Source organism: Cinclus cinclus, chromosome Z, assembly GCF_963662255.1.
Source record: "Cinclus cinclus chromosome Z, bCinCin1.1, whole genome shotgun sequence".
NCBI classification, from domain to species: domain Eukaryota; kingdom Metazoa; phylum Chordata; class Aves; order Passeriformes; family Cinclidae; genus Cinclus; species Cinclus cinclus.
In genome coordinates, this window is record NC_085084.1 from 13,313,875 (window position 1) to 13,340,352 (window position 26,478).

General features: G+C 36.8%; 1 protein-coding gene across 2 annotated transcripts in view; it reads right to left on the reverse strand.

Annotated features, from left to right (window-relative positions):
- PCSK5 (proprotein convertase subtilisin/kexin type 5) overlaps positions 1-26,478 on the reverse strand; it is a 220,905-nt gene that overhangs the window by 52,070 nt on the left and 142,357 nt on the right. For both annotated transcript variants that reach the window (XM_062512702.1, XM_062512703.1), the window contains exons 11-20: positions 24,271-24,388; positions 23,070-23,258; positions 13,603-13,739; positions 8,544-8,687; positions 6,651-6,753; positions 5,914-6,107; positions 4,380-4,464; positions 2,288-2,385; positions 1,732-1,861; positions 532-647 (exon numbers count right to left, since the gene is read on the reverse strand). In XM_062512702.1, the coding sequence (XP_062368686.1) occupies positions 532-647; positions 1,732-1,861; positions 2,288-2,385; positions 4,380-4,464; positions 5,914-6,107; positions 6,651-6,753; positions 8,544-8,687; positions 13,603-13,739; positions 23,070-23,258; positions 24,271-24,388 (1,314 nt within the window). The remainder of the gene's footprint in view (positions 1-531; positions 648-1,731; positions 1,862-2,287; positions 2,386-4,379; positions 4,465-5,913; positions 6,108-6,650; positions 6,754-8,543; positions 8,688-13,602; positions 13,740-23,069; positions 23,259-24,270; positions 24,389-26,478) is intronic.

The following is a 26,478-nucleotide window of genomic DNA, read 5'->3' on the forward strand; positions in this document are numbered from 1 at the left end:
AATTAAGCCAATCATATACAATAAGAAGGCTGTCTTAGTTTCCACAGTGGATATGGAGGAAGTTCAAATCTCTGCACTAAATTGTATGTTCTATATTTCAGAATCCTTTTGTTTCTCACAACTATTTCACACAAGTCAAGAAAATCATGTGGGTGCTTTAAATTGTTTTTACTTACCAGCATTTTCACAGTTTAAAGTGTCAAGATAGATAAATGTAATTCTATTAATAGTACTCTAGGGTCCTCATATAAAGTTGAAATAAAATGTTGAAAGCAACGGCTTTTGAACACATGCTAAGGAAGGAAAAGTAGGTTGTTGACAAGGAGAAAAATTACGTTAGGAAAATTCAGGTAAAGTGGATGTGACAAATCTTGCTAACACATGCAAATGTAAATTTCTCCTTCTCATACACCTGAAAAATTTAAAAAGTAATGTAGACATTAAGAAGAAAAGCAGGCAAACCCAACCCAATATGTGTGAAAGAAGAAGCTGGCAGTGATAAAATGGATCTTTTCAGAGACTTGCACTCACCATCCTTGCATACTGTTCCAATGACACAGACACCAGTGTCTAGGTTATAGCCATTTGGACAACTCGTACAGTTTCTGTCTCCTTGGCCACTGCAGTCCAAACAGCTGGCATCACACCTGAAAGACAATGGCAGAAGTTGGCCTTCTGGCCTCACCAAATATAAGACTTCCTAGGAGACCTCTTCGGTACTGTAAAAGACCTGATTGTTCTTTCTAGAGGTACAAAGTACTATAGTGCTGCTACTGATTATGATAATAATTGAATACCCCTGCAATTCAGTTCTGTTTCATTCCATCAGTTTCTATTTCAGAGTTTTTACTACACAGCTGCATTACTCTAGTGCATTGCAACTATGCATAAATAATCAGCAAAAGTATCAAACTGATGGCACATACATGTGCCAAAAAGGCATGAACCAAACCTAAAGAATAGAAATGACTGACATGATGCCCAGTCCCCTCAACACCCATCTCACTCCATAGTTTTTTCATGATATATTGATTGAGTTTTTATGTGGAATACACTGAAACACAGTGATTCCCTTCCTGCCCTGAACTTAGATCTGAGATAATAATAAATGATTCCAAAGGGCAACAAATTATATTTAACAAAGTATGGAATAGAAAAAATGTTTCTGCCTTGCACAGCACTACTTTGCCCAAGATTTATCCAGCCATTTGTACACTTGAGTCAGGTAAGCTATTCTGGACATAGTTTAGAATATACCTGTGCTATGTTTATGCATATGCAGTGGAAGATCTGAAATGGTCTTTATAAATAGTAATTAACCTGTAATGAAAAAAACCTGTAGTTTGATTATTTTTGTTTGCTATTAAGAAACGCAGATCCTCTGTCAGATTTGTAAATTTTACGCTTCTATGCAAATCTACCTACATGCTCACTACAGGTTGTTTTAAAGTGAAGGTCACACACAAATACCAGAAAAAATACTTTTATAGGACCTGTATTAATATAAATCATATAATAATAATAATAATAGCAATAACAACAATAATAATAATAATAGTAACAACAACAACAACAAAAATAGTAATAGATTTTCCTTAATTTACTTAGCATTAAGTATTTTTTGTATGTTTTGAAGTCGACAATGTTTTATCTTCTAGTAAGTATGATAATTTCCAACACAGTAACAGTAATATATTGCCAAATATCAGATATATCAGCCAGTGTTCGTACCTTTTGCAGCTTTTGTATCCGCTTTCAGTGGAGTGATCAAGGTAATAACCACTACTGCAGGTCTGCACACATCTTCCATCTTCCATAAAGTAACCCTGTGTGCAGTTTATACAGGCATCTACTCCAGCACCTTAGTCCAAAGAGAAGTTGTTAGAAGGTAGGTACATCGCTAAAATAATTATGTCATTTCAGTGTATCTTTTTCTGAAATAAATTACTTCAGTTCTAAAGCTCCCACAAAATCTACCAGTCATTATTCCATTCCTCAAAGAAAATGGAAGGCATTACTGGAAATTGTAGTAATTTCTACTAAAATAAAAAATAAATTGGAAAAAGAAAAAAAGTAAGAATATATGAACTCTTTCAATTGAAGACCTAGATTTCTATGCTAGCTGAAAGTAGTTTGCCACATTTAAAATGTAATTAAAAGCTACTAAGAGAATGAAGGATTCACATGTAAACAATCATGTTATACTGTAACTGTGATACAGTGGAATAAAATCAGAGGTAAAATCATACAGAAATGAAAATTATACAGACAAATGTTAGTAGGGTACCTGCACACGTTGCACAGGAACGGTGGCAGGGTTCACATTCTCTGCCATTATGGTATTTTCCTTCTTCACAGCGGATAGCACATCTGGTGCCATGCAAACTATTGTAAAAAGGAAAAAAAAGCACAGGACAGATAATGGCAACAGAGGACAAGAAGATTGTGCAGAATCCAATCATTCTCTTTTAATCAAAGAACAAGCCATATATCGTGTTTCATTAGCTTCCTTCACTGGTCATATTCCATAAATTTAGAGACAACAACCACTTAAAAGAGGGAATGCAAAGCAGTTTTGCCCACAGTGAAGTAAAGAAGCTGTTTACCAACTATTTGTAAATGCTACCAAGTAATAGGGGACAGACAAAAAAATAACAATCACAACTAAAAATTCTGGCATATAATATGCAATTATTCACGAGGAATTTGGCAAAGGGTCAGCATTAAAAAAAAAAAAATTGCTAAGAGACTTGTTAACTGAATGCCAGTTCTGTATGGCTTGTGAGATTTGCTGAGATTACAGATGGAGGTATTCTGCCTGCAGGCACTTTTGAAAGAACAGTAACATAGAAAAAGAAATAGCATAATGGGTCACATTTTCATGTATTCCTTAACATAGCTGCTTATTGCTTTCATGCTATATGGTGCCTATAGCAGTTTGTTGGGGCTTGGGTTTTGTTTGTTTGTTTGAAATTATTGTTTTAAACTAGGACTTCTCTGCCATGTTTACCATCTTCTGTGGAACCTCAGGATTCATCCAATTTAACACTTTCTCTAAAAATACTCATCAGCTCTGGAGTTTCCCACTCTAAGTGCTAACCATGTTTTTACAGATTGGATCCAGCAACAGTCAGGTAAGTTCAGTATACTGAAAATTTTCAAGAGTGTATTCAGTCCCAGCTTAGAAACTAAACTATCAATTCAACAAAACTTCACATAACCCCTGCTTATCTCTTGAGTTCTATCCCAATGACACACCTCAAAGAGCTTTACAATAGCATTATTATGTTATTACAGACAGGAAAATAATTTGCTCAATTTATTTAATGGGCCAGTAATGGAGTAGATCTGGAATTCAGGTCTCTCAAGACCCACTCAAGGAAGTACTCATTGATACCTCTGTCAAGAAAATGCAGAAAGCATGGAACAACTATGGAATATGAAATGCATGTCCTAAAAGTCTCCATTTATCTGCTATACCCATGCATTTTTAAAAGCATGTTAACAAAGATGACTCCCATTTGCTAAAATTGCCCAAGAAAACATGAAGGTTAGGTTTTAAAATTTGTTTTTAATATTTCAATTTCAATAAAGGAATCCAGCTATTGATGCTCTAGAAGCAAACATTCAGTTTTTACTAAGAGATGAAAATCCACTTTAATGGCACATCAAACCTCAGTGTTAAAATACTAACACAATACTTGTATTCAAAAGAATACCTACAGATATTGAATACTGAAAAGATAAAGATACTGAATACTGACTTAATATTTTTTGTGGCACTAAGCCACCAGTCTGTCATGAAAATTGTAAGATTTCTGACCCTTGCTACTAGTATCAAAATGTCATTCTTTATAAAGGAGTTTAGAATGTTTACTGCTGCTTTGTATGTTTCACATGTCATTTTCAAGAATAATTAAGTTCCCCTCTGAAGGAAAAAAATCTCCCCTGCCATTTAAAATATATGATCACTGTACTGTAATAGAATTGAGCCTCAGGTACTTGAGGTAAGTGAATGACTGGATACATGAAGAAATGAAAGATATGAAAATAATTTCTAACTACCACATGAATGAATCAGAAAGATTAATAAGATACATTAGCTCTACTTCTAAAAAGATCCTGACATACTGTAGGTCAAAAAAGAAGAAGACATCTTTCCACATGATTGTGGCTGTTACTTGAAATGAAAGGCCTTCTAAAAATCTGTTGTTAGCCAAACTGGCACACAGGATCACTATTACAGACTAAACAGCATTGGAACTGATGAAATGAGAGCCATGCAAGGTTAAATAGCTATCTGATATTCTTCATTGTGTATCTACAGCCTCATCTACCTCTTCAGACACTATGTTTAGAGATATACATCATTTCCTTGCCTTAGGCCATGTCTGCATTCGGTGCAGGTTTGGAATTCAACACAGGTCTTGCAGTTTTCACTACATTTTCGACAAACAATCTTATCTGCAAGAGAAAAGAAGAAAACAACCCAGAAAACCTTGGTCAGTTTTGTTTGATAAAATTGTATGAATATATTATTGCATGACTTACTACTTTCTAGTTTGATGCCAATATCAAGCCAGACTAAACCAGCAAAATTCTGCCTATCATTAGCTTTTTCCATCACATATCAAGTGGTTTACGATATTTCCATACATTTGAAGTTACAGTTGCACCCTGAGAAAAATATGTTTTGAGGCCATTAAAATTCTTCAAAAAAACTTAAAATTTACATTCACTATTTATAATAGGGACTTAAGTCACCTTCTCATATAGCAGTGATATGCACTAATGATTGCCATGTATTTTGGAGACTGCCCTGAAACCTTACCCTTTCCCTGGAAGCAGTCTGTCCTGCCTTCCTGATTTGGTGCTAAAAGACACACCTGCATATACAGATTGCTTTTAACATAGTAAATACATAAATTATTTAACAATTGTCTTTTTATCAATAGAGATTCCTTATTTAAGAAACGTCTCTCTTCAGCCCTGCTGTCTTTTGACATGCAGTGACATATACCCTTCTGAGAAGAAAATTTTATTTCCCCATTTAATCCTAAATTTTCATTTATCCATCTTAATTTGTATGGAAAAGAGTTCTCTTTACTGTAGTTCTCACACAATGACAATGGAAAAATTAAGGTAGGACCTGTTTCTACTAATTCTCAAAAAACAAACACACAGCTTCATGCTGGAGAAAGCAGAAGGCTAGGTACCTAGATGAATAAAGCTCCTGAGAACATATTTCTCTTCTAAGTGTCTAAAGATAACAAAAGTCACTGCAGTTTTAAGCACTTTTGAATATATATCTAAGTATTGTTATTAGCCAAAATGGAAAATTAAACATGGACAGTCTACTTGGCAATCACAGGAAGAAGCTGAATGCAGGTACCTCTCATGGCTGAGGATTACTGCTCTTGGGAAGTCACACCACTCTGGAGGTGCTTAGGTCTGTCAGAACCATTATTTGCAACCATGTTACATCTGAAGGGCCTGTTTTTCCTAGAGCTCTGGTTCATTGGCCATGGCCAGAGTCTCAGCTCTCACTTCTGGTGCTGTATAATCTGGCTGAATGGGGAATCATGGTCAGAATGGGTATTGTCTGTCCCTTTCCCGAGTAGTGACAACCTTTTCTGTCCTTCAGCTGACTTGCTCTTGAACTGCCCTGGTTCTGCTACTGTTACTCCCAGGTACTTCCAGCTGAAAAGACATCCTGCATTAAGTGCGGTTTTTAAAATAAAGGAAGATTATTCAGGAAGATTCTTGATCACACTTGGCAACAATGTAATAAAAAGGATAAAAGGATAAAAAGTAAGAGAGCAACATACACTTTTCCTGTTTATGAGCATTCCAGCAAACCTCCCCAGATCACATCCTGTAGCCCACAATACAAAACCAACAAGAAATACTAACTCTTATCCAGGTAAAACCCATCAGGGCAGTTGGTAATACAGCTATTGGTTACTTCGTTCAGGTAGTAGCCAGATTTACAGGTCATGCACTGGTCATTATGGCCTCCAACACAGGTTTCACAATTGGGTGAGCATTTTTTACATCGTTTCTTGTCTGCATTGTAGTGACCAGGTGGGCAGGTCGAAACACAGATCCTGCAGACAGCAGGGAAGAGAAGGTAGAATTGTTAATGAAATAACCTGCCACCACATTCCTGGACCACGACTGCAAAGCAGAAGTATTTCTCAGTATTGCTGCTTTTTTAATCATCATGTTTTTACTAAGATATAATCCTTCAAATCACTGCATCAAGCTGACTCTTGCATTTATGTCCCTACTCATGCTATTTCACCAGCAAATGTCTTGTCAGACAGTCTACAGTATAATTTTTTCAGTAAAATCTTCTTATCTTGTTCACTTAATCACATCCACTCTAGTAGTTGTGGGAGTCTATAAATACATATATCTACAGAGAAAGCTTCTCATAGGGAAAAAAAAAAGAGGCAGGGATATAATCAGAGAATGGTTTTTCAAAACTGTATTTTAAATTCTGATCAGCTAGGGCTTGGGGCTTTTTTTAACTCTAAAGAAAATCAAAATTCAAAATCAGGGGAAAATCAATTCCATTACTGCAATGAAAGAAAGTTAAGATATGAACTAAAAAATCAATGAAGTAAAGTTTCTTCCCTTTCTCTTACCTTGTGTTGTTTTTAGATTTGTAGTAATAGTGTAGACAGTCAGTACAATGATCTGGTCCTGGCCCATCACACCCTACTTTACTGCATTCTGCATTGCAAGGACCTGTAATAAAAACAGAATACAGAGGGGGGAAAGGGATTAAAACTTCTCATTTAAAGGACACCTTAAAACACAGTATTTTATTGCAGAATGAAATTATTCTGTTTCCCTGTGATGATTACAACACCTAGCACAGGCAGCTTGGTTCCCTACCTGCACTGTGAGCTCAAGACTGATCTCTGGGTGGCAGAAGCTCCAGGCAAGAGGCTGTGCAGATCCTTCACATAAAGAACAACACGGGGACCTATGTCACCAGTCAGGTGACTGGACATGTAGAGATACAGCAAGAGCCAAAGACCCTGAGACTTTCATGTGCTTAAACTGTAAGGGTATAAATGTCCAAGGTTTCCCTTGTTCAGGGTCCCTCCTCAGAGGCACTCAGCTCAAGCTGTTATTTTTTTAATCTAGTTATGCTCCAAGATTAAGTTAGTAAGACTAAGGATTGGGAGTTCTGAGACCATGCTATAGGAAAACTAGGGTGGAGTTAGTGAGGAAACCTGGTCTGATTATGTGAGTCTGGGGCATGTAGCTGTGAAGGAGCCTTGGTCCTAGCTCAGGTGTTGAGAGTATGACTACTAGGGTGGCTCCTTGATGATTGGACAGGGAGGTTTCCTGAATACCTGCTTGATTTGAATTCAAATTCAACTGAAAATTCAAATTCAATCTGAATTCAATTCAGATAAAAAGGCAAGCTTTATAAACAAGTATGGCATCCTTGTTTTATTTGGAGATGTACAACGATTTCTGTAATTCATCATTAGGAATGATTAACAAAATAACTTGGAAAAAGAAGGACAACATGAACTATGAATCTCATAATCAGTGGCTACTCTGGTTCCCAAGTCGGTATCAACTGGTCCAAGCAGCTACCATGACCCAATGAACCAGACACCAGGACCCCGATGCTCTCTGCTGCTACATGCTATAAAAACCTCATTTAGTACTCGCTGATTCCCAAGTCTTCCATCTCACCTGCACTCACTTTAGGCTTCATAATAATGCTTGTGGATCTGTTCCAACTTAAGATATTCTATGATTTTGCTCTTAAAATTTTCAAATAGATCCTTCCCACCATGGGAAGAGAGAAGCATCAAGTCTTGCTTTTATGTAAGTGAACAGTGACTGTGGGTGAAGTTACAACTTTCAGGATCACTGCTCTCTCCTGAATAAAATGTGCTGAGTTTGCTTCATATAAAAACTTGGGAAGATAATGACCTTTACAGCAGAGAGAGTAGTGTTTCATTACCTCCCAAAACAAGGAGTTCCACAGCTGGCCATCTAAAATAGAGACTGCAAATGACATGCTATGAAAGGAGAACGGAATAACAGAAAATACTAAATCGAACTTTGTCCTCCTTTTCACTGGCCAGAGATATATTTCAGATTCATCACATGCTACTGCTAATGGTGGATTACATGTAAGAAAATTGCCAACTTGACTTATTTTGCAGTGCTAAAATTCTAATTATACCAAAGTCTAATGATGAGGTTGAAAAACTTCTACAGCAATCAGTGAGAAACAACACAGATGTAGAAGAGCATGTTCTTCTCATACATACATGCATAAGTATATACAGCTTTATATATTTATATGCAAAACAATGCATTCTTTGTAGTATGTTAAGTGTACCTTAAAAATTTATAACACTAAATTTTAGCATGCAAACAAACTCTTCTCATCTTCAGTGAAGAATCCAATTCAATGAACATTTTACATATGCAGATTCTCAGGTCATCCTTAAAGCCATTAAGGGTTCAGTAAAGTCACAAACAGAGTAAATGAATGTACACACCTGAATAGTCATCTGTTGTATAATCTTCTGTAGGGTCTTCAACTGTACTAGAGCGCACTCTTTCCACTTTGGAAAAATCATTTCTTGGTGAGTAAGGCTGGATGGATGTTCCATAGAGAACTAAGGACCACTCTTTCAATTTGCCTGGAATTAAGTATTATAAAACTGTTTCAGAAGCACTTCTCTTCTCTGTGTCTTACAAAAATACGTCGCTTTTAAGCAAGTTGTTATGAGTAGGTATGGAAGACATTGCTTGTGAAGTAAGTGCAATAGTTGTTTTACTGTAAGCTGAGAAACCATATTTTCTTCAGTCAGATCTTTACATTGTATTTTCATTGCACTCCAATCTCTTTTACATCTAGCAAAGGTTTGTACCATGGGCCAAACAATATAAACAATAAACAAAACATCCGAGCATACAGTTATTTGGAATACGCACATGGTACTGTGCAAGGTGGTTTTGCTCTGGATTTCCTTTCCCCCTCAGAACACTATTAATTGACCAGTAATTATTAATGGAGACCTTTTAGCTAAGTAGCTCCATTCAGAATTGTGACTTAAGAAAGGGATTTCATAAGAGTACCTTTCATTAACTTCTAGGACACAACTTGATGAACAAGAAACACCTTCTCTTAAAATCTCCATGGAAGAACATCAGAGTCCCCCTCAAACCAGCATGATTTCTAAATTATTTGTGCCAGTTATTTGGCAGATATAGCACTGTACTGCCTGCAATCATCACTAATATTTTATCCTCTTAATATTTGAGTGAAGACAGAAAATATTGTCCAGCCACCTGAAGCATTATCTGACTTCCTGTTAAGTTTTTATGGGAAGAATAAAATGATAAAGGTGTATCAAGTCATCAGTTCATGCTGTCAGAACATAGAGAGTGAACTTTCAGCCCCCACCTTTCTCTCTATACTACCAGGTGAATACATTTTGAGAAAGAGCAAAAGCACTCAGGCCTTAAATAATATCTAAAATAAAGATGCATAAAAGCCACATCCCTGCTTGAAAAGGTAACTTGACACTGAAACCTAAGTTTGGTGACAGCCCATCATCTTGGTTATGTTAATCTGTGCTGGAATAGCTAGTTGTAAATGCCAAATTTTCATTACAACAAAGAGGAATCAGAGAAGCAGGGAGAATTTGAATGATCCTGTTTTGGAGGCTGTTCTGTGTTAAAACTCTTCAAAAGGAGAACTATTAAGTGAGAAATGTAATCCAGGTATGACGCTTCTCAAGAAAATAATGCAGTATATACTTCATGTAAAATTAAATTCAAGCAATCTTCCTCTTCTTTCATTTTAATGATACTCACTAACTTGAAATATTGTTCACATGGACTTTTTCAATCAGTACAATCAAATTAATTTGACCTTTACAAGTGTTTTTCTGTATTTTCCCCACTGTCATCTGGTAGCCTCCACACGACAAAGATAATCTCTCTGCTTGTACGTGCATACTTCTAGCAGTAAGCAACAAGAAGCAAATACACTACCTGACAGATCATAAACAAATTCTTTGAAATAGTTTATACTAGGGGTGAAGATAGGAATCCCTGTTATCTGTATGTATCTTCCCAATCCAATTTAATTTTTTTGAGACAAAAATTTCTATACCTCATATGAAACCTTCTAAGCTCTATACTCAAGTTTTTGAGTAGAAAGTACAAACCGGAGACTATATCATGTGGAAGTTTTATCACACAGTAGCTTTCAACCTTTCACATCTGAGTTATTACTTCTTTTAGAGACAATAGATCTTGATTTTAAAAATTAACTGCTAATGAGTTTACCATACCTGCTGCCAAACTATTGGATAATTACCTTGGCTGTAAAACTAGATATACCTTGTTTTCAATTTGTCTTTTCCTACCAACAGAAAAGTAACTCTTAAATACCCATTGGATTAAAATGACCCAAATAATGTATTTTCTTCCTCTAAAGACATGTGGAAATCAAGTCACATCTCAATGTTACATAGACTGGCCAATTGTGTCCTTAATGGCACTTCTCTTTTTAAAAAATAAGTCACACAGGGAGACAATTTTTAACCAGATATGCAGTCATCTCCACAGCCCTTTCAAAGATACAGCTTCCTCATGTCCAGTCCCTGCCTTTTTTTGTGTTTTAAACCACTTCTACAGCACACAAACCATAACACATTGGATGTAATTTTTAAAAAAGTATGTTTTGCTAAGTTAATCAGATCTTTTTATTGTCATTTACTATGAGCCAAAACTCAGTGAACTTCCCAAATTTTTCTATTTCTTCCAGAACACAAGTAAGAGTGTTTTCAAGAACCTACTACAACTAATCACAGGTAAAGATACTCCTAAGTCATATTGTATTTGGTTTTTACATATACAGAAGATCTTGTACTAAAATCAGTGCAGGAAGGATTGTTATGCTGAATACATATAATGATGCAAAAGGGCAGCAAGAGGAATAATGTAGGGTCTCTCTGGAGATTAGCTGCCTTTTAAGAATGGTTCAGTAAATAAGAGAAAAATTCATATGACTTGCCAGCAAATAAATGAAGACTGCCTCAAGGCGGGCTTAATGTTGCACAATGAAAATTTTTCAATAACTAAGTATATATACATACAAACACACCTTTATAATGAACTAAAAAAAAATATGCATGTTTAAGCCAAAATCTTTCCCCATTTTTGGCTGATTCCATCATTTAGTGTGGCTAGAATAATCCCTTCCCTGCTTGCATTTAGGATTTATAACAAATATCCCATGTTGTATCTATAGAAGAAAAGGTATAACACAATGTTTCAGAGAAATCTTATATCCACCTCCATAAATGCTACAGAATTAAATGTAGAAATCACATGCACTACTTTTATGAACTGGACTCTTAATTTCTTTTCAGGTAACAGATGTGGCATTACCTTGCCAATGCAGGGATATGACAACACGTTGGGTCTTTCTTTTTATTTGTTTATAGAAAAGTGGCAACTCTTATTTGTAAGACCTTTCAAGAGCTGAGCAAACACATGCACAGAACACAAACAAGAAACAGGCATGATGATGATATCAGTGTGATAAACTGCAGGCTATGGTGATAAACTGGAGAGGCACCATGAACTGGAGAGGCACCAGGCATAAATTATGTTTAAGCACCTTTTGTTTACTTCATGTTCTCTTCAGTGCAGAGACTAATCCCGATATGCCCAAACAGCTGAATTTATCCACCACTAACATATGGCAGGTACTTCCAAATCTTTTTGAACAGAAGAGTTACTGGACAGCTTTCATCAGAGGGCAACCACTGCTCTAGAAAGATGGGGGATACATTACTAGACAGTATACAATGAACCAGGATCCAAATTCACAACAACACTGCATCTTGTGAAAACCAAATGCACATAAAAACCAAACTAGTCTTGAGAAGTGTTTCATATTGCGTTAAAACAAAGTAGAGGATAAGCTCTCCAGCATGATTCTTTCAGTAGATCAGCTTCCTCCACACCCCTTAGTTTTGCAGACCTATTTTCTCCCAATCCCCTAGCTTTACTGCGAGTTTTCTTCCAAAGTTGCATCTTTAGGCCTCAGTTCTGATGGTGGACAGGAAATCAGTTCCATTAGATTAGCTACTGTAGCACTGAGAGAGTATATATAATGCATTGAAATCAATAAACCCATACAACTATATATGTAGTTGTAGTTTGAAGGAGTGTGAAGGAACTGACCTTGAAGTGTAAAGCTGGAAATGTAGCAGGCCACTTTGAGACTGTTCTGGTGGTGTAAAAGGCCTGTACAATATAGCTGGAGAATTGCCCAGGTTAAAAGTTTGCAAAATGGCTCCATGCTACCTCTTTTTTAGTGTAAGGTGTCTGTCAGGGATGAGAAGGGGGAAATAGCCGAAATGTGTTGCTCGGTGGCTGTCCTTCATGCCTGTTGGATGAACCAATGGGTTCTACAACATGCAAAGGTGAAGAGCTACCCTAACTTGTCCTTTTCACCAGAGATGTTCCTGGATGTGTCAGGAATAACAAGTGTAAAATGGAGTTTAAAATACTTTTAATTTTTGTCATTTTTCAGTAATCCGAATATAATTAAATTACTTATTTGATGTTTAATGCATCCCATTTATCAAATTCTAAAGCACTGCATATTAAAAATAAACCCCAAACACAAAACCTCCTCTTGAATCCCTGACCAGTTTTGCTTATACTCTACGGCTGCTTTTCCAAACACACGTAGTGAGTACCCCTTTTTAGTGTACTGGAAACTTTGCTTTTCATTTAGTGGTGCACTTAACATCATTTGGTTAAGAACCTTTCATGACTGGATAGCTATGGTGAGAAGCGATCAGTGGTGTTAAAGTGAAATTTAAAACACTGGCAGTGTTGGTGTTTCCTTTCAGAGGTCTAGGGGAAGATAATAAAGATTTCCAAAATGTTGCACTTAAAATTAGCCACATGACTATGCACCTAAATAACACTGGCCATGGTGTAAAAAGTTACCAGAGCCTAGAAGACGTTTTCTGCTCAGGAATTTTGAAAATCATACTTTGTCTTGGTCTTCATTAGGGACTTATCAAACACATAGTGTAAAAAGGCTTTTCAAATTTTCGCCTATGATTGCTGCTTTACTAAGCCTAAAAAACTAAAATCAGGTTATGTAGACTAGTGAGTCAGGCAATAAGACAATAGATTTGATGGCTGGGCAAAGAACCTTTTCTTAAAAGTTGAGACTGGTTATCAGAACATGACACAGCTAAAGCAGAGTGGAAATAAAGAATTAAAATTCTCATTCAATTCTATTAACAGTGATTGAGTGAGGCTGCTCTATATGTTAAATTTTTTTGAGAGAAAATAATCTAAAAAAACTATAGAAATAAGTTCAGAATAAAAGTGAACCATGTATCTTAAAAGGTAAATAACAGTAAAAATGAAGAGTGCATTGATAAAGTGAACTTAGAATAATCCTCTTTCCAGCTTCACACTATAACCAGTGAGATGTTCCAGCTGTAAATAAAAGGTGGCAAACAGCAAGCACTTTTCAGAATCCACACAGCCCAAATGTTAGAGACCTACCTGGAGTCTTGAAATTTCTCAGCTGAGATGGAGTGTCACAGATTTCCAAGATCCAATCACCTGCTGCTTTTTCACTCCAGCAGTGAGTAGTCATAAACTCCCAGTTTTTGAATCCTTCCATGGAATGATCAAATAGCCTAAAACAAATTATGATGTTATTTCAAGGCAAGATTTTTTCCTGGGGAGCTATGCCTCCAAGTGTGCAAACTCTTGAATAATATACTAATCAGCCAGTTTGTTCATCTGTACCTTCACATAACATTATTCATGATGGTTTTCTCATTTGTATTTTAAGCACATTCAACAGTTCTTTGTTGCTTGATGGAAGAGTCTTTACATACCATCATGTTTTTATAATGAAAAAGAAAAGGGCAAGCAAATTAATTGCAAAAATACCGTAATTGCTAATGTTATTTAAAAGGATTTGTGAGTCTTGGAAAAACAGCATATAATACAGAATTCCATTGCTTTAATAGCATGATCTAAATAAAAATAACTTGTAAGTCAGAAAATTTCACTAACATTTATTTTTGGCTTTGGATTGGAATAGTTAAAAGAGGTTTAAACTGAATAAAAGCTATTAATTTTGAAACAATTGTGCTTCAATACATCACTTCTTGTGAGGAAGTAACTGAGACAGTGGCCTCAATCCTCAAACAACCAAGGTATCACCGTCTTCAAACACTTCACAGTATTTAATTTGGGTAAAACTGAGAGACTAATGGCATCTGATGGCTTAATCTAACCAATACTATTACCATAATTTAATTACTTAGGTTGGGGGTGAAGACATTAGAACTTAGGCCTGGATTATGATAATTTCTAGTTTAGGGGGACCCATTTCAGATACTGCAATGTGATTGTGATCCCCTGTGACAGGGGGAAGGAGGACCCTCCCTGGCAGGAGATTACACACAAGAGAATTTGCACTTTTATTTAGTGTTCACAGTGTGTTGCTTGGTACCCCAAAACTATTGATGAGAAGAGCACTCAAAGTAGGACTGTTCTCCCCAATAAAATCACATGCCTCAACCTCAAAAAGGATACATATATAACTACACATTCCCATGTATGCAATTTTATACATATATTTGTATGTGTAATATTTATCACTATTTTAATTTGATCTTTATGTGTGAAAACTCCACTGGTAATAGCTGTGACTAAATATTTTTAAAAGACAAGACTGTCTACAGTAGAAAATCCAACAGACTGAAAATGTTTTTCCACAAAACAGAGAAAAACCTAGCATTAGACAACATACATGTTATATTTGAATTCCTGCAAATCTGCTCTTTTCTAAGCTGATTTCAAGCTTTATTCTCAAAAGGTTGTGAAGTCCAGTGAACAGGAAAACAAATACTTGTGTAGGTACATTCCTGTTAAAAACTGTCACACTGGATAAGAATAAAATGCCATAGTTCTTGCTGGAAGCTTTGGTCAGTCAGAGGCATAGGGTCAGATACTCTGTCCTACACTTCTTGCAAAAGAAACTGTTTGGACCTACATGACTGGTGCACTTTAGAGGGTTCAGCCAAAACCTAATTTTCATGCTCTCATTTCAAACATAAAATCACAGAATCATAGATTATCTGGAGTTGGGAAGGATCACCAAAATCCAACTCCTGGTGCTATGCAGGACAGCCCCAAGAATTAAACCATCTCTCTGAGAGTGCTGTCCAAACAATTCTTGACTCTGTCAGGCTTGGTTCTGTGACTGCATCCCTGGGGAGACTGTTACAGTGCCCAATCACCACCTGGGTGAAGATCTTACTCCTGGTATCCAGCCTAAACCTACCCTGACACAACCTCAGGCCATTCCCTCAGATTCCATTGCTGGCCACTAGAGAGGAGATTGGTGCCTGCCCCTCAGCTTCCCCTCATAAGGAAGATGTAGACTCTAATGAGGTCTCCCCTTAGTGTCCTCTGAGTATGACATATGACCCCAGCTGCTCCATGTATGGCTTTCCCTTCACCAGCTTTGCAGCCCCCTTTGGACACTCTCTAAATAGCTTTATAACCTTCTTGTATTGTGGCACCCAAAGCTTTCCCCAGCACTCAAGGTGAGGCTGCCCCAGTTCAGAGCAGAGTGGGACAGTCCCCTCCCTTGCCCAGCTGGTGATGCTGTCCCTGATGTACCCCAGGACACCTTTGGCCCTCCTGGCTGCCAGGGCTCTGCTGGCTCATGTTCAACTTGCCATTCAGTTTGGGCTACCTTTTCCCATTTTAAATTAATGCCTACAGCAGCAATCTAATTTATTAGCACTTATAAAATGAAATTAAAATATACATTGGAATTCATTTTCACTGATAATTGTGTGAGATTTTCTTCTGATAGAGTTCTGTGTTTCTGTGTGTGTGCCTGTAAGTGTATATGTAGACATATTTTGGCAGCAGAATGGGCCTGTTTCATGTCACAGTTAAATCAGTTGTGTGAATACAGCGAATCTCACAAAGGCATGGCACATACCCTTTACTGAAATGGTAGAAATTATTACACAGTCATTATCAAGAATATGCATGCAAGTATGTTCAATCTAAATCACGTAGATTATTTCCAACTAATCCAAATTGCCATACTGTTGTTTTCTGATAGCTAATGTATTACATTCTAAACACGCTGTCAATGCAGGAAGGCACTAGTATTTCTCTTTGCCATTGTAGCAACTAAATTATATAGTATCATAAAAGTACTGTGCAATTATAAGTTTTGTATTCACTAAGCTCCTATTCATATACATTAGAAACATGAATTTCTCTTTATTTTACTGTAATTAGTCTGGTATTTTCCATAGTGCTTTCTGTATAACTACGTGTGTCTCATTTTGAAATTTTGAATTGTTGTCAGATATCCATTTTAATAATTATTTTAAGTAATTTTGGGTGGAAGAGACAAAAATCCCATATATGGTGTTTTTAAAAATTGTTATGTAAAATATGCTGAGACTGGAACTGTAAGCTTCCATCCATGGAAATGGGAAAAATCTGGTAATATTATTTCTGGGAAAATCAGCTATTTTTTTAAAAAGAATACTTCTTTGTGAAAGATTTGGATTTTAAAAAACAAGGTCTGCATTGGAATCTTTGAATGTATGAAATGTGTTTCCGCAAACTGTGTTTCCACAAAAGATTCTACAAATAAGTCAAAAAGCTACAGACAGGTCAAAAGAACATTGAAAAACAAAGTAGAAACATACTGACTCTGAGTCTGAATGCATTTTGGACATACTAAATGATCCAAGTAGTTTTGCTTTGCCTTGTTTATGCGCTAAACTCTAAAATCAAAGAACCCGTGAGGCATTACAGGGATTTCACTTTAAGTGGTGTTAAATAAATGAGTATAATGATCAAATGTTGAGCTGCAAATTCCCTATTCAGAAAAAAATACATAGGATCTTTTAAGAAACATGCAGCAAATCTAGAATTTAGCTTAGTAATTTGTCAAAATTCCTATAAAAGACACATTTATGACACATATTATCTTGTATTAATAAAACTTAGGACATGGTCTGATGAATTGCTAATTGACTATTACAGATTATTATAGACCAAAATATTTAAACAAGGTTACTAGAATAATCTGATAGTTTTTTTATTACTGTGACTGTACACCTGTAGTCATGAATGTAACATGCTTTCAAAGACCGAAGTAGTTAACAACATCTGAATTTTCAAAACTTATTTGCTAACATAACCACAAAGAATGCCAGTTCTGTTACTCAATTACTCAGGGGACCTTTCTTAGAAACAGAACACTCAACATGGAATGGATGTGACTGCATGATTGACTATACAATTATAAGCTGCTGCTTACAATGAATTGCATTGCATTAACATAAAATTGCTCTTCTCTTTCTGAGGAGTTTTATGCCATACTCATCACATACCATATATATGTCTAGATAAGAATATATGTTACACAGTGTGGAATAAAACACCTGTTTCTCTTAAAACTAATTAGAAAGAGTTTTGGTCTCTTCCACTGCCACCACTTCAGCTTAAAAATTGCATAACCTTTTTCTTCGAGAACATAATTTAAAGCAGAAATATTAATCTGTAATCAAAATTTTGCCAGAGGAAGGCAATTAGCCACTTTCTAATAGCATTAAAAAACCCAACAAGCATGTCAGCTTTTTAGTAAAGAATCTTTAAATTCCTAAATGCTTGGAAGCATTTGTTTCAACTTTGAATTTCATGTGCGAAAAGGCAGTGAAGGATTTGTTTAGTAACACCAGCATCACCCCTCATGAACAATAAGAAGCAAACACAGAAAAGGAGCTTTCTTTTATCAAGAATCTTTTATCCAGATTGTTTCAGCTGAGAGGGTGCAACTGCACCTGACTGACAGTAATGGTTGTATGCTGAACTAAATGCAGTAAGAGCCTGGAAACCCTGCACTAGGCTAGTGGCTGTACATGCAGTGGAGTAGCTGGCAAGAGATAGTAATTCTCTTCTGCAGCAGCAGTCTTTGTTATGATGTGCTCCAGCACACAAATTGGCAGCCTCATGGGCAAGTGGTCCTTGCCCAGAAGTCTGCATGGCCACAAGATTTCAAGTGTGCTTATAGTTTGAAGAGACTATGTAGTGCCTTCCTAATCTGCGTATCTGAAAGTGCTTTGGCAAGCTTTTCTCCTTAAAGATGCTTTTCTCCACAGGGTCGAATCATCAGCTCCCTGTGAGATGTAGCCCCTGAGAAACTGCAGAAGCTCAAACTGACTTAACCAAAGCCTCAGCCAGAGCCTACTGTCCATCTGCACTGAAGTATTCAGGAAAATAAGAAACGGTCAGAGAACACACCAGGAGTTTCAGAAGCTTACCATCTACATGTGGAAGATCACTTAAAATTTCTGGATGTGGCACTAAAGAAAACATGAAGTATCTGCATACACACATTTTTTTCTTCCATGTTACATCTGGTTATCATAATTATCATAATCATTGTTTTATGAAACAATGGATATTTCTGAACTATCATGATAAAGTTGTTTGAAACAATAGTGTACAATCCTGCCAGCCTGAAACAGTGGCTAGAATGGCAATCACCATCATTAAAAGTGGAGAGCTTATCCCCAGGAACTACACACATCCACATTACTTTCAGACGTATCAGGCTGAGGAGCTCCACACACTCCACTGGTCAGCCAGCTCCTCAGTAGTGGGATATCATATTCATCAATCCCCCAAAACAAAAATAAAGTAAAAAAAATTAATAAAAGATACAGCTAACATGAATGAAACAAAACATAGCAAGTACGATTTGGGAGAAATAGTTTTCCAAGAACTGTTTCACCCTGTAGACATGGTAGAAGCAAAGGATTATTGTTAGCTCATTGCAGATTTAGATTACTACCACCTCAGAAACCTTTTCAGTGAGAGTTAACATGAAGATTAGTCCTTATGTTTCATCATATTAAGATACATAAAATGTTAGCTTTGTTTAATACTAGAGTATAACATGTAAGCAGCAAAAAAGACACATGCCGATAAAGAAAGTTTTCCTCTACTTCAGATTACCAAGGTAATTTATGAAGCAAACAAGTGAGTAAGATTATATATGAATAACTTGGCTTTGGTGTAAGAGTTCTGCAGAGGAGGATATTATTAAAATTTACTGATTGTCTAAGGTTTCATGGTAGGAAAAAGATGGTCATGAAAATACATTCTTTTGTTACTGAAGAGAAGTATTATTAATACCAGGGCCATATAAGCTTATGAAGCTAGTGGCCTGGAAAGTTGCCACCATGTGGCTGAAATATTTCAGTTACGCAGTTCAAATGGCAACAGCTGCGTTAAATTTAAAGGGCAAGAATTAAATAAGCCATGACTTCAGTGGGAGAGACAAATGAGTCCTAAGTTTGCTTCTCCTACTCCCTTTGTATCTAGCTTCTCCTCCATAGACTGCCTGTACTGAGTGTTTGCTAGAACTGACCTTGGTATGTCTCAAAAAACACTCAGACACCCATGCTGCCAAATCCACTGGCCAATTGTTTTTGAAAAGGGGATACTGTTCCCCTTTGGATTTAACTCTAGCCTCATCCTCACATCAGCCAATACTCTTCCAGCCTGTATTTTCCTCTGCTGCAGTGCATCCAATGTAATCATGTCTAGTACTTTCCAAACAACAAAGCAGATGTTCCCTGTAATGCAGATTTTGAAGAATGCACATAAGGCTTAAACTAGTGACAGTGTTATCCACCAAATGCCTGCAAAGGAATTCACATAGTCTCTGACTAACAAGTTTTCTTACTGAAGTCATTTTAGGGGATGCCAACACTAAGGATAAAATATGCAGAAAAAAGGCCAAATGTTGCCTTGAGGGACCTACTTGTCAATGCACCAGAAATTACACACAATGACTTTTCTTCCAGAATTGGTGGAAAAGTGCACATGTAAAATATACCTTTTGCATTTAAAAACATTTTACCAAGCAAACTGCTTCAAATTAAACCCAGATGAGTTTAAACTGTAAAGCAATGCGGTTTTCCCTGGTTTCAGTAAAAACAGCTGGTATTGCCACTATTAATCCTGTACATGTGCATTAAAAAGTCTTGTATGTCTGAGAAAAACATCTCAGTCAGGTAGTAGCAGTGTACAACAGCCCCTCTGGGCCCTTTGTCTATAGCAGAAAAACCAGAACATTTGCTGACAATGTATCTCTGCGTGCATGTTTACAGCTGAATGCATTATTCACTGATTCTCAGTATTATTGATACTTTAAAAATCAAACACCTCATAACTAATTTTTCATACTACATTACATTTTCATAATATATTCATACAGAATAACAATCCTATTTCAACTTTTATTTTATAGCATGATGCTAAAACACATACTCAACAACACATAGCATACTCCTAATTTCAAGAAATTACTACCTCTAAACTGTATGACTTCTTACAGCAAGGCCAAATAAAGTAAGCCTTGAAACACCATTTCCGAAAGTATTGTGTTCATATCCCTCACTCTACCCTAAGAAAGGGCTCATGAAGGCTCTAGGTATTTCAGACCTAGAATTTGCAATATACATTTATCCCTAATATTAGTAGTCCAGAGTTGTTTAGTAGGCCCTCAGGCAAATGGGGTGTGAAGTTAGTATATTTCTGAAGTTTGCATGGAAAGGGAATTTCTGGTGAGACTCTAGGAGCACTGTCATGAATAATTTTTTTTCTGGGAAGTGATAAAGCATGAAAAGGCCTCTCAGGTTTCTTTGTTTTCTCTTTAGTCTTCTGATACTATCAGATAAGAAATAGCTGAACATCCCCATATTTTATTATGTATATTTGTATTCCATTTCTTTATTACACATACAGAGAATAATAACTTCTAAGGTGCAAAGGTTACAAAGACACTTTGTAAAAGTGTAAAATACATTTTACAAAGATTGAACTGAATTTTGTACCTATTCCACACACCAATCATCATCAGAGGTGAACCATGAATACTGGAATGCATTTCCTACTTGCTGTGAGTCAGCTGCAACACGTGAAAGCCCAGAGCCAAAAGTTAGCTGTGTTAAGACCACTGGGTTTACACAAGATTGTTTTGTTTGGATATCTAGTTGGATGACTTTCAGTTTCTTTCATATTGAACTGAGGAAGAACTACTGCATGAAAATGGAAGAGAAAACTAAAGAAGGATTTCTTCAACAAAAAACCAAAAGCCTGTTTCACAACTAATAAGAGAAACCTGTCTTGCACTGGCTAGCAGAGGACAAATTCTTTGTTCAGTGCAGTAGTGCAGCAGGAAGATACAAATATGTGTGCCTATGTGCTTTATCAGCAACCTATGACAGCACTCACAATGGAACACAGGAGATATTCTAGAGGACCACAAACTTTAGGACAACTTTCTCTCCATTTGGTGAATTACTGTCTACAGCTTGAAGAATATTGTCAGTTTACCTTTGCTTTTTATTTAACATAATCTCTAATAAAAATGTGCATTCACACTTCAGTCAGAACCAAGTCCACTTGAGCTCCATCTGTCTCCAAAACAGGATCTTTTGTTCAAGAAGAAACATAAGTCATTCTATCATTGACATACAGGAGGACGTGCAAGTCTCTGGAGCTAGATAATCAGCATTTCTGTCTAAGGATGCATGGATGAAAAGCAGTCTGGAAAACAGGCAACTCTCAATTCATTAAAAGCCTTGAAGACTAGGAATAGAGATATTAACTTTTGTGAAGACTTAAGCATGCTGGCAAAAGAGTTCTCACAACACAGGTTTGATAGATGGCATGTTTTGCAGTTTCTAATACATAACATCAGTAAATATCAACTATCTGTGGGAGCCATGCTCTACGTCTAGCAGAATGGGAGTCATCTAAATCATCAAGCCATCAGGGAAAAAGAATTATCTATCATACTGTGGTCCCATCAGGAAGAAGATTTCTAGCTAGTCGGAGAAGTATACAAGCATTTGTTACTGTAATTGTAACTTATTTGCACATTGGGAATTGGGGTAAAGTTTAGGAAGTTTCCTGATGTTTCTTAGTGCCTTAACCATCTCTGGTAGGAGGTGGTGTTCTTGACCATGGATTTAGTGAGATTTACATGGGAAAGACTGCCAATGTTTTCTTTGAGGGAAATTTCTGCTAGTAGATTGGAGAAATAGAAACTTCCCTGAGAAGTCTTTCAGTTTGCTAATGATTCCCTCCACTTACCAGTAAATTGCACTAATGTCGGAAAATGATACATTGGACAAAGAGATACTTCTCTGAGTTCAGTCAGAAGAAAAAAAAAATAATTCAATGCACTATGACAGTTTCTTCAAAAATATAACATAGAGGTGACAGGATGAGGAAAAAGACTGATCTTTCTTAGTAGCTGTTGTGAAAATGGCTGGACATTTGAAAGCAAGTATCCATCACTGCACTGATGTCTAAATTTTAAAAATTTTTGAGGACAATGGCTAACTTTCAAAAACTTTAATTTGCAGCTTACAAATGAACCCTTTAATTTCAAATGCTATTGCTACTTCTCAATGTTGTCCTACTCTGAGCCTTTCATGGGTTGAGTATGTTTACTTTGAAAAAAAAAAAGATTTGGAAACAGGTAACATCATGGGTTTTAAAAAAATAGTAACTATACACTATTCTATCTGATTTTCACTGCTATTTAAAAAAGAATAACAAAAGAGAAAATCTAAAAATAAGTGGCGATATGTAGAAACATTTTGATTCAGCTTCCTTATGAACACTGAGTCTGTTTTCTTCATATTTGCCAGCCATCTAATAAATGCTGAGTCACATAGGAACTATTGAAATTGACTAATCATTGTCTTGGTTTTAACACTGGTCTTCTACTGAGATTGTCATTTGTATTTCACCCTGCCCATCTCTTGAAGAAAAAGTAATTAGCCTGTGCCTTCTAGCAACCCTGCTGTAATGACTTGACTGCTCTTTGCTGACACTGATGCAGGCTCTGCATGCAGATTGTACTGTGAAATTGGGTTGTCATACTATACCTGTTGGCCAAGAGCTGTGACCTAGTTCCAGAAGGAGAGGTTAGGTAAATTGCCAAGTCTCCACGTCGAGGGTGAGTAATAGTAATACGCACAACAACATGCTCCAAGTAGATCACATGGTGGTTAGGATTATCTGAACAGCCAGTGGCTTTGTAAATTGAACGGACAATGCTGTCAGGTCGTATTGTTCTGTAACAGAAGCACAGCAAACATCAGCATTTCTCGCTTTTTGTATAAAATACACAACCCCATCTTTTTTGTTTAGTAGAAAATGAGTGTTGGACAACTGAGAAGTCAGTAGCCTATAATCATTAATTTTGACATGCACTTCCTAGCTGAAAATACCACTACCAGGGTAATTTTCTACTGCAGATAATGGCAGATGGCAACTGCCTGGGTTTCTGTTAAGCACATACACAAGGTAAAATAGGAATAAGCCTTTGGGACAGAGCATTATTTTGGATTAGTGGCAAGCTGAGAATTGCTGAGATTGTCATGGGATCACAGCTGGTTACTAAACCCCAGGAAATGCCTGGCATAGCTAGTCCTCATTTACGTAACAGCAAGTATTACATGTTCACTGTACCAAAAGGCATCTGACTCAGCTGGTTTAAATTGGCATGACATCCCTGCAGACTATACCAGTCACAGATTGCGACTGTCAAATATAATTATCAAATAATATTCTTAATGCTTTGGGAATGTGCCTCATGCTTTATGCTGTCTCTATATCCATGGAGTCCACATAACAGAATTTTGCTTTTAAGCCTGGTTCTATAGAGACCCTATCTTAGTGGAAAGCATTTTAGTCTTGGCCTCTGAACTAGAGACTCTGCTAAGACTATTGGGAATAGACAACATCATACAGTATCAGAAGCATATTTGCTTGTTAAACCTGGACTGGTAAGTCTGTACTCTTCTTGGAAAGGTGACTGAAATGCATTAAACCAAACATTCTTTGATGCATCATCTTTGATGCATCAAAATCCATCATTACACAGTCTGGCCTGTTTTACACCTTCACCTTTTGCAATGTTCTTTAAACTAGGGCCTGCTCCCATGCACTACAACCATATATATGACAGAATCCCTGTCACAGCTTTAAAAATTATATACTATACACAATGCAAGGGAGAGGTAAATTATACCAAATTTCTTTCCAAAAGTTTATGCCAGCAAGAGTTTTGGTAGCGGGTATTACTTGATTTGCCGATCTGTGTTTTCCACACACACATGCTGTGGAGGCACTGTTGTCCACTTTTCTGCTTCTGTCACCATTGCTTCAGCATCCATCAGTCCAAATCCATAAAGGTGGCTCACTGCAAGGTACAAACACAATGCATACAGTTACACCATAAACCCTTGGGTTTCATAATTTCATTAGTATTTCCAGAGTGTCATATCCTAACAGGAGTTACTTCTTTTCTTCCTTACCTTCACTCCAAAATCTCATTGCCAGGAACAATAATAACTGTATCTAATTTGTTCAACAAACCTGTTCACTGCTTTATTACAGAAGTGGCATGAGGCATTGCCATACCATAAGAACTACAGAATGCCAGTGACTAAAATCACCTCTGGCTGTCCTTTGTCCATGTGCCTTAATTTAGCTCAGCCCTCTTGTATGACAGGGGGCTAAGCATAATGAATGAGAGGAAGGTTACCTCTGTTATTCAAATACAAATACATGCATGTGTGTTCAAGGAAGCTGAGACAATAAATTTGAGAAGGAACAGACCCTTCTGTAACTGCTGTATTCTCTGAACTTCCCTGAGTGTAAGCAGCATGTGCATGCTCTCCTGTTCCTGTATGTAGTATGCATGTCATTGGCCAACCAACCAGGTAGATTCATCTTCTCCCTAAAGCTGTCTGCATGATGAGGGTGACAAGCACTTACTGAATCAGCTGTGTGTTTCTGGTTGCTGTTCCAATCGAAACCCAGACTTGCAAAAGGGTTTTGATGAATTAGAAAAGCTGCTAGCCATGATGTTCCAGTGTGGCAAACTGGTGCTCTTGATAAAGTTCTGGCAGCAGAAGGTGAAAGAAAAAAAACCTTCCACAGCAGGGGTTTAGACTGCAAATATTAGTAAATCAGTTTTTCTTGCTGCCACAGAAACCCACAGAAAATTTTAAGTGCTATTTTAACCAGCAATGCAACAAAGCATGATAAAAGTCCTTCCAACTGCACATTGTAGATGGTTTGTAAAAGCAGTATTTATTCATTGCCAAACCAAAATTCAAAGGACTCTATCTGAAAAAAACCCGGCCTTCTCAAACAAATACAGTCCAAAGCTTAAGGATCACATCTTCCAAATATCTAAATGAAACTGCCAGCTGAAAAGGATTATTCAGTGAAAAATATGGCAAGGTGTAGTGACTGTGTAATGGACTGTTTTTCTACCCATATCTTTCCCTGCAAGCCCCAAACCAAAGTACATATAACATGTTTGGAGACAACTACATGCAGCTCTTCTGCCATATGAGGCAAGCACTGTGTTCCAAAATGAAAACCAACTAAAATATATGAAAGTAAACAAATTTAGCCTTCCTTCAGCCTTCTGAATTCTCTTCTATGTATTCAAAAAACAAAAGGATAGGGAAAGTGATATCCTATTTCTATATGTTGGTGAGGCATGCAAAAGAAGACAAGGAGAGCTTAGATGAAGAAACATTTTGCATTGTGAAGAAGATTCCTGTGAAGGAAATGTCCTTAGTCTTAGATGTCATCCTGCAAACACTGCATCTAATAATGAGTGCATGTTTATCTGTGAAGACATAGGTCTGTTCTTACACTAATATTTTAATTAATAATCCTCTGTCCACTTGGAAGACCAGTGGGAGGAACAAGACTTAACTCACATGGTCTGTAACTGCACACAGTTACTCTGTATAGTACGTTCAAAAAGCAAGGGACTAAACTTTCATAAATGGAAATTTTTTTCAGCTAACCCATGGAAAATACATTTTTAATTCCTGACTGTTAGCAACTTACACTGAATTAGAGCTCAATATGTCCAGTCAGAATGCTGTGTGTTCAACCCACCTTCTGAGTTCAAAGAGCCAAAATTCTCCTCACCTCGCCTTTCCTTAATTAGAAATAAGGGCAGAAAAGCACATAACACTGCCACCAGCAGTCAGTGACCTTCAGATGGAAATTATGTGACTTTTAAACTATTTACCCCTAGAATTATTTTCCCTACTATGCACATTAAAAATACAAATAAAACCTATAGAGTGAACTTTCTATCCTTTCTACCCTAACAGTGACTTGGAAGACAGAATTTAGGAAGCATTTTCATCCCGGAGAAAAAGTTATCATTTAAGGTTATGTGGTTGTGTTAATTGTCCATCACTCTATGTTTAAAATCTCTTGTATGAGAGAAGCTCTGCACCTGATTGTTTGGGTTTT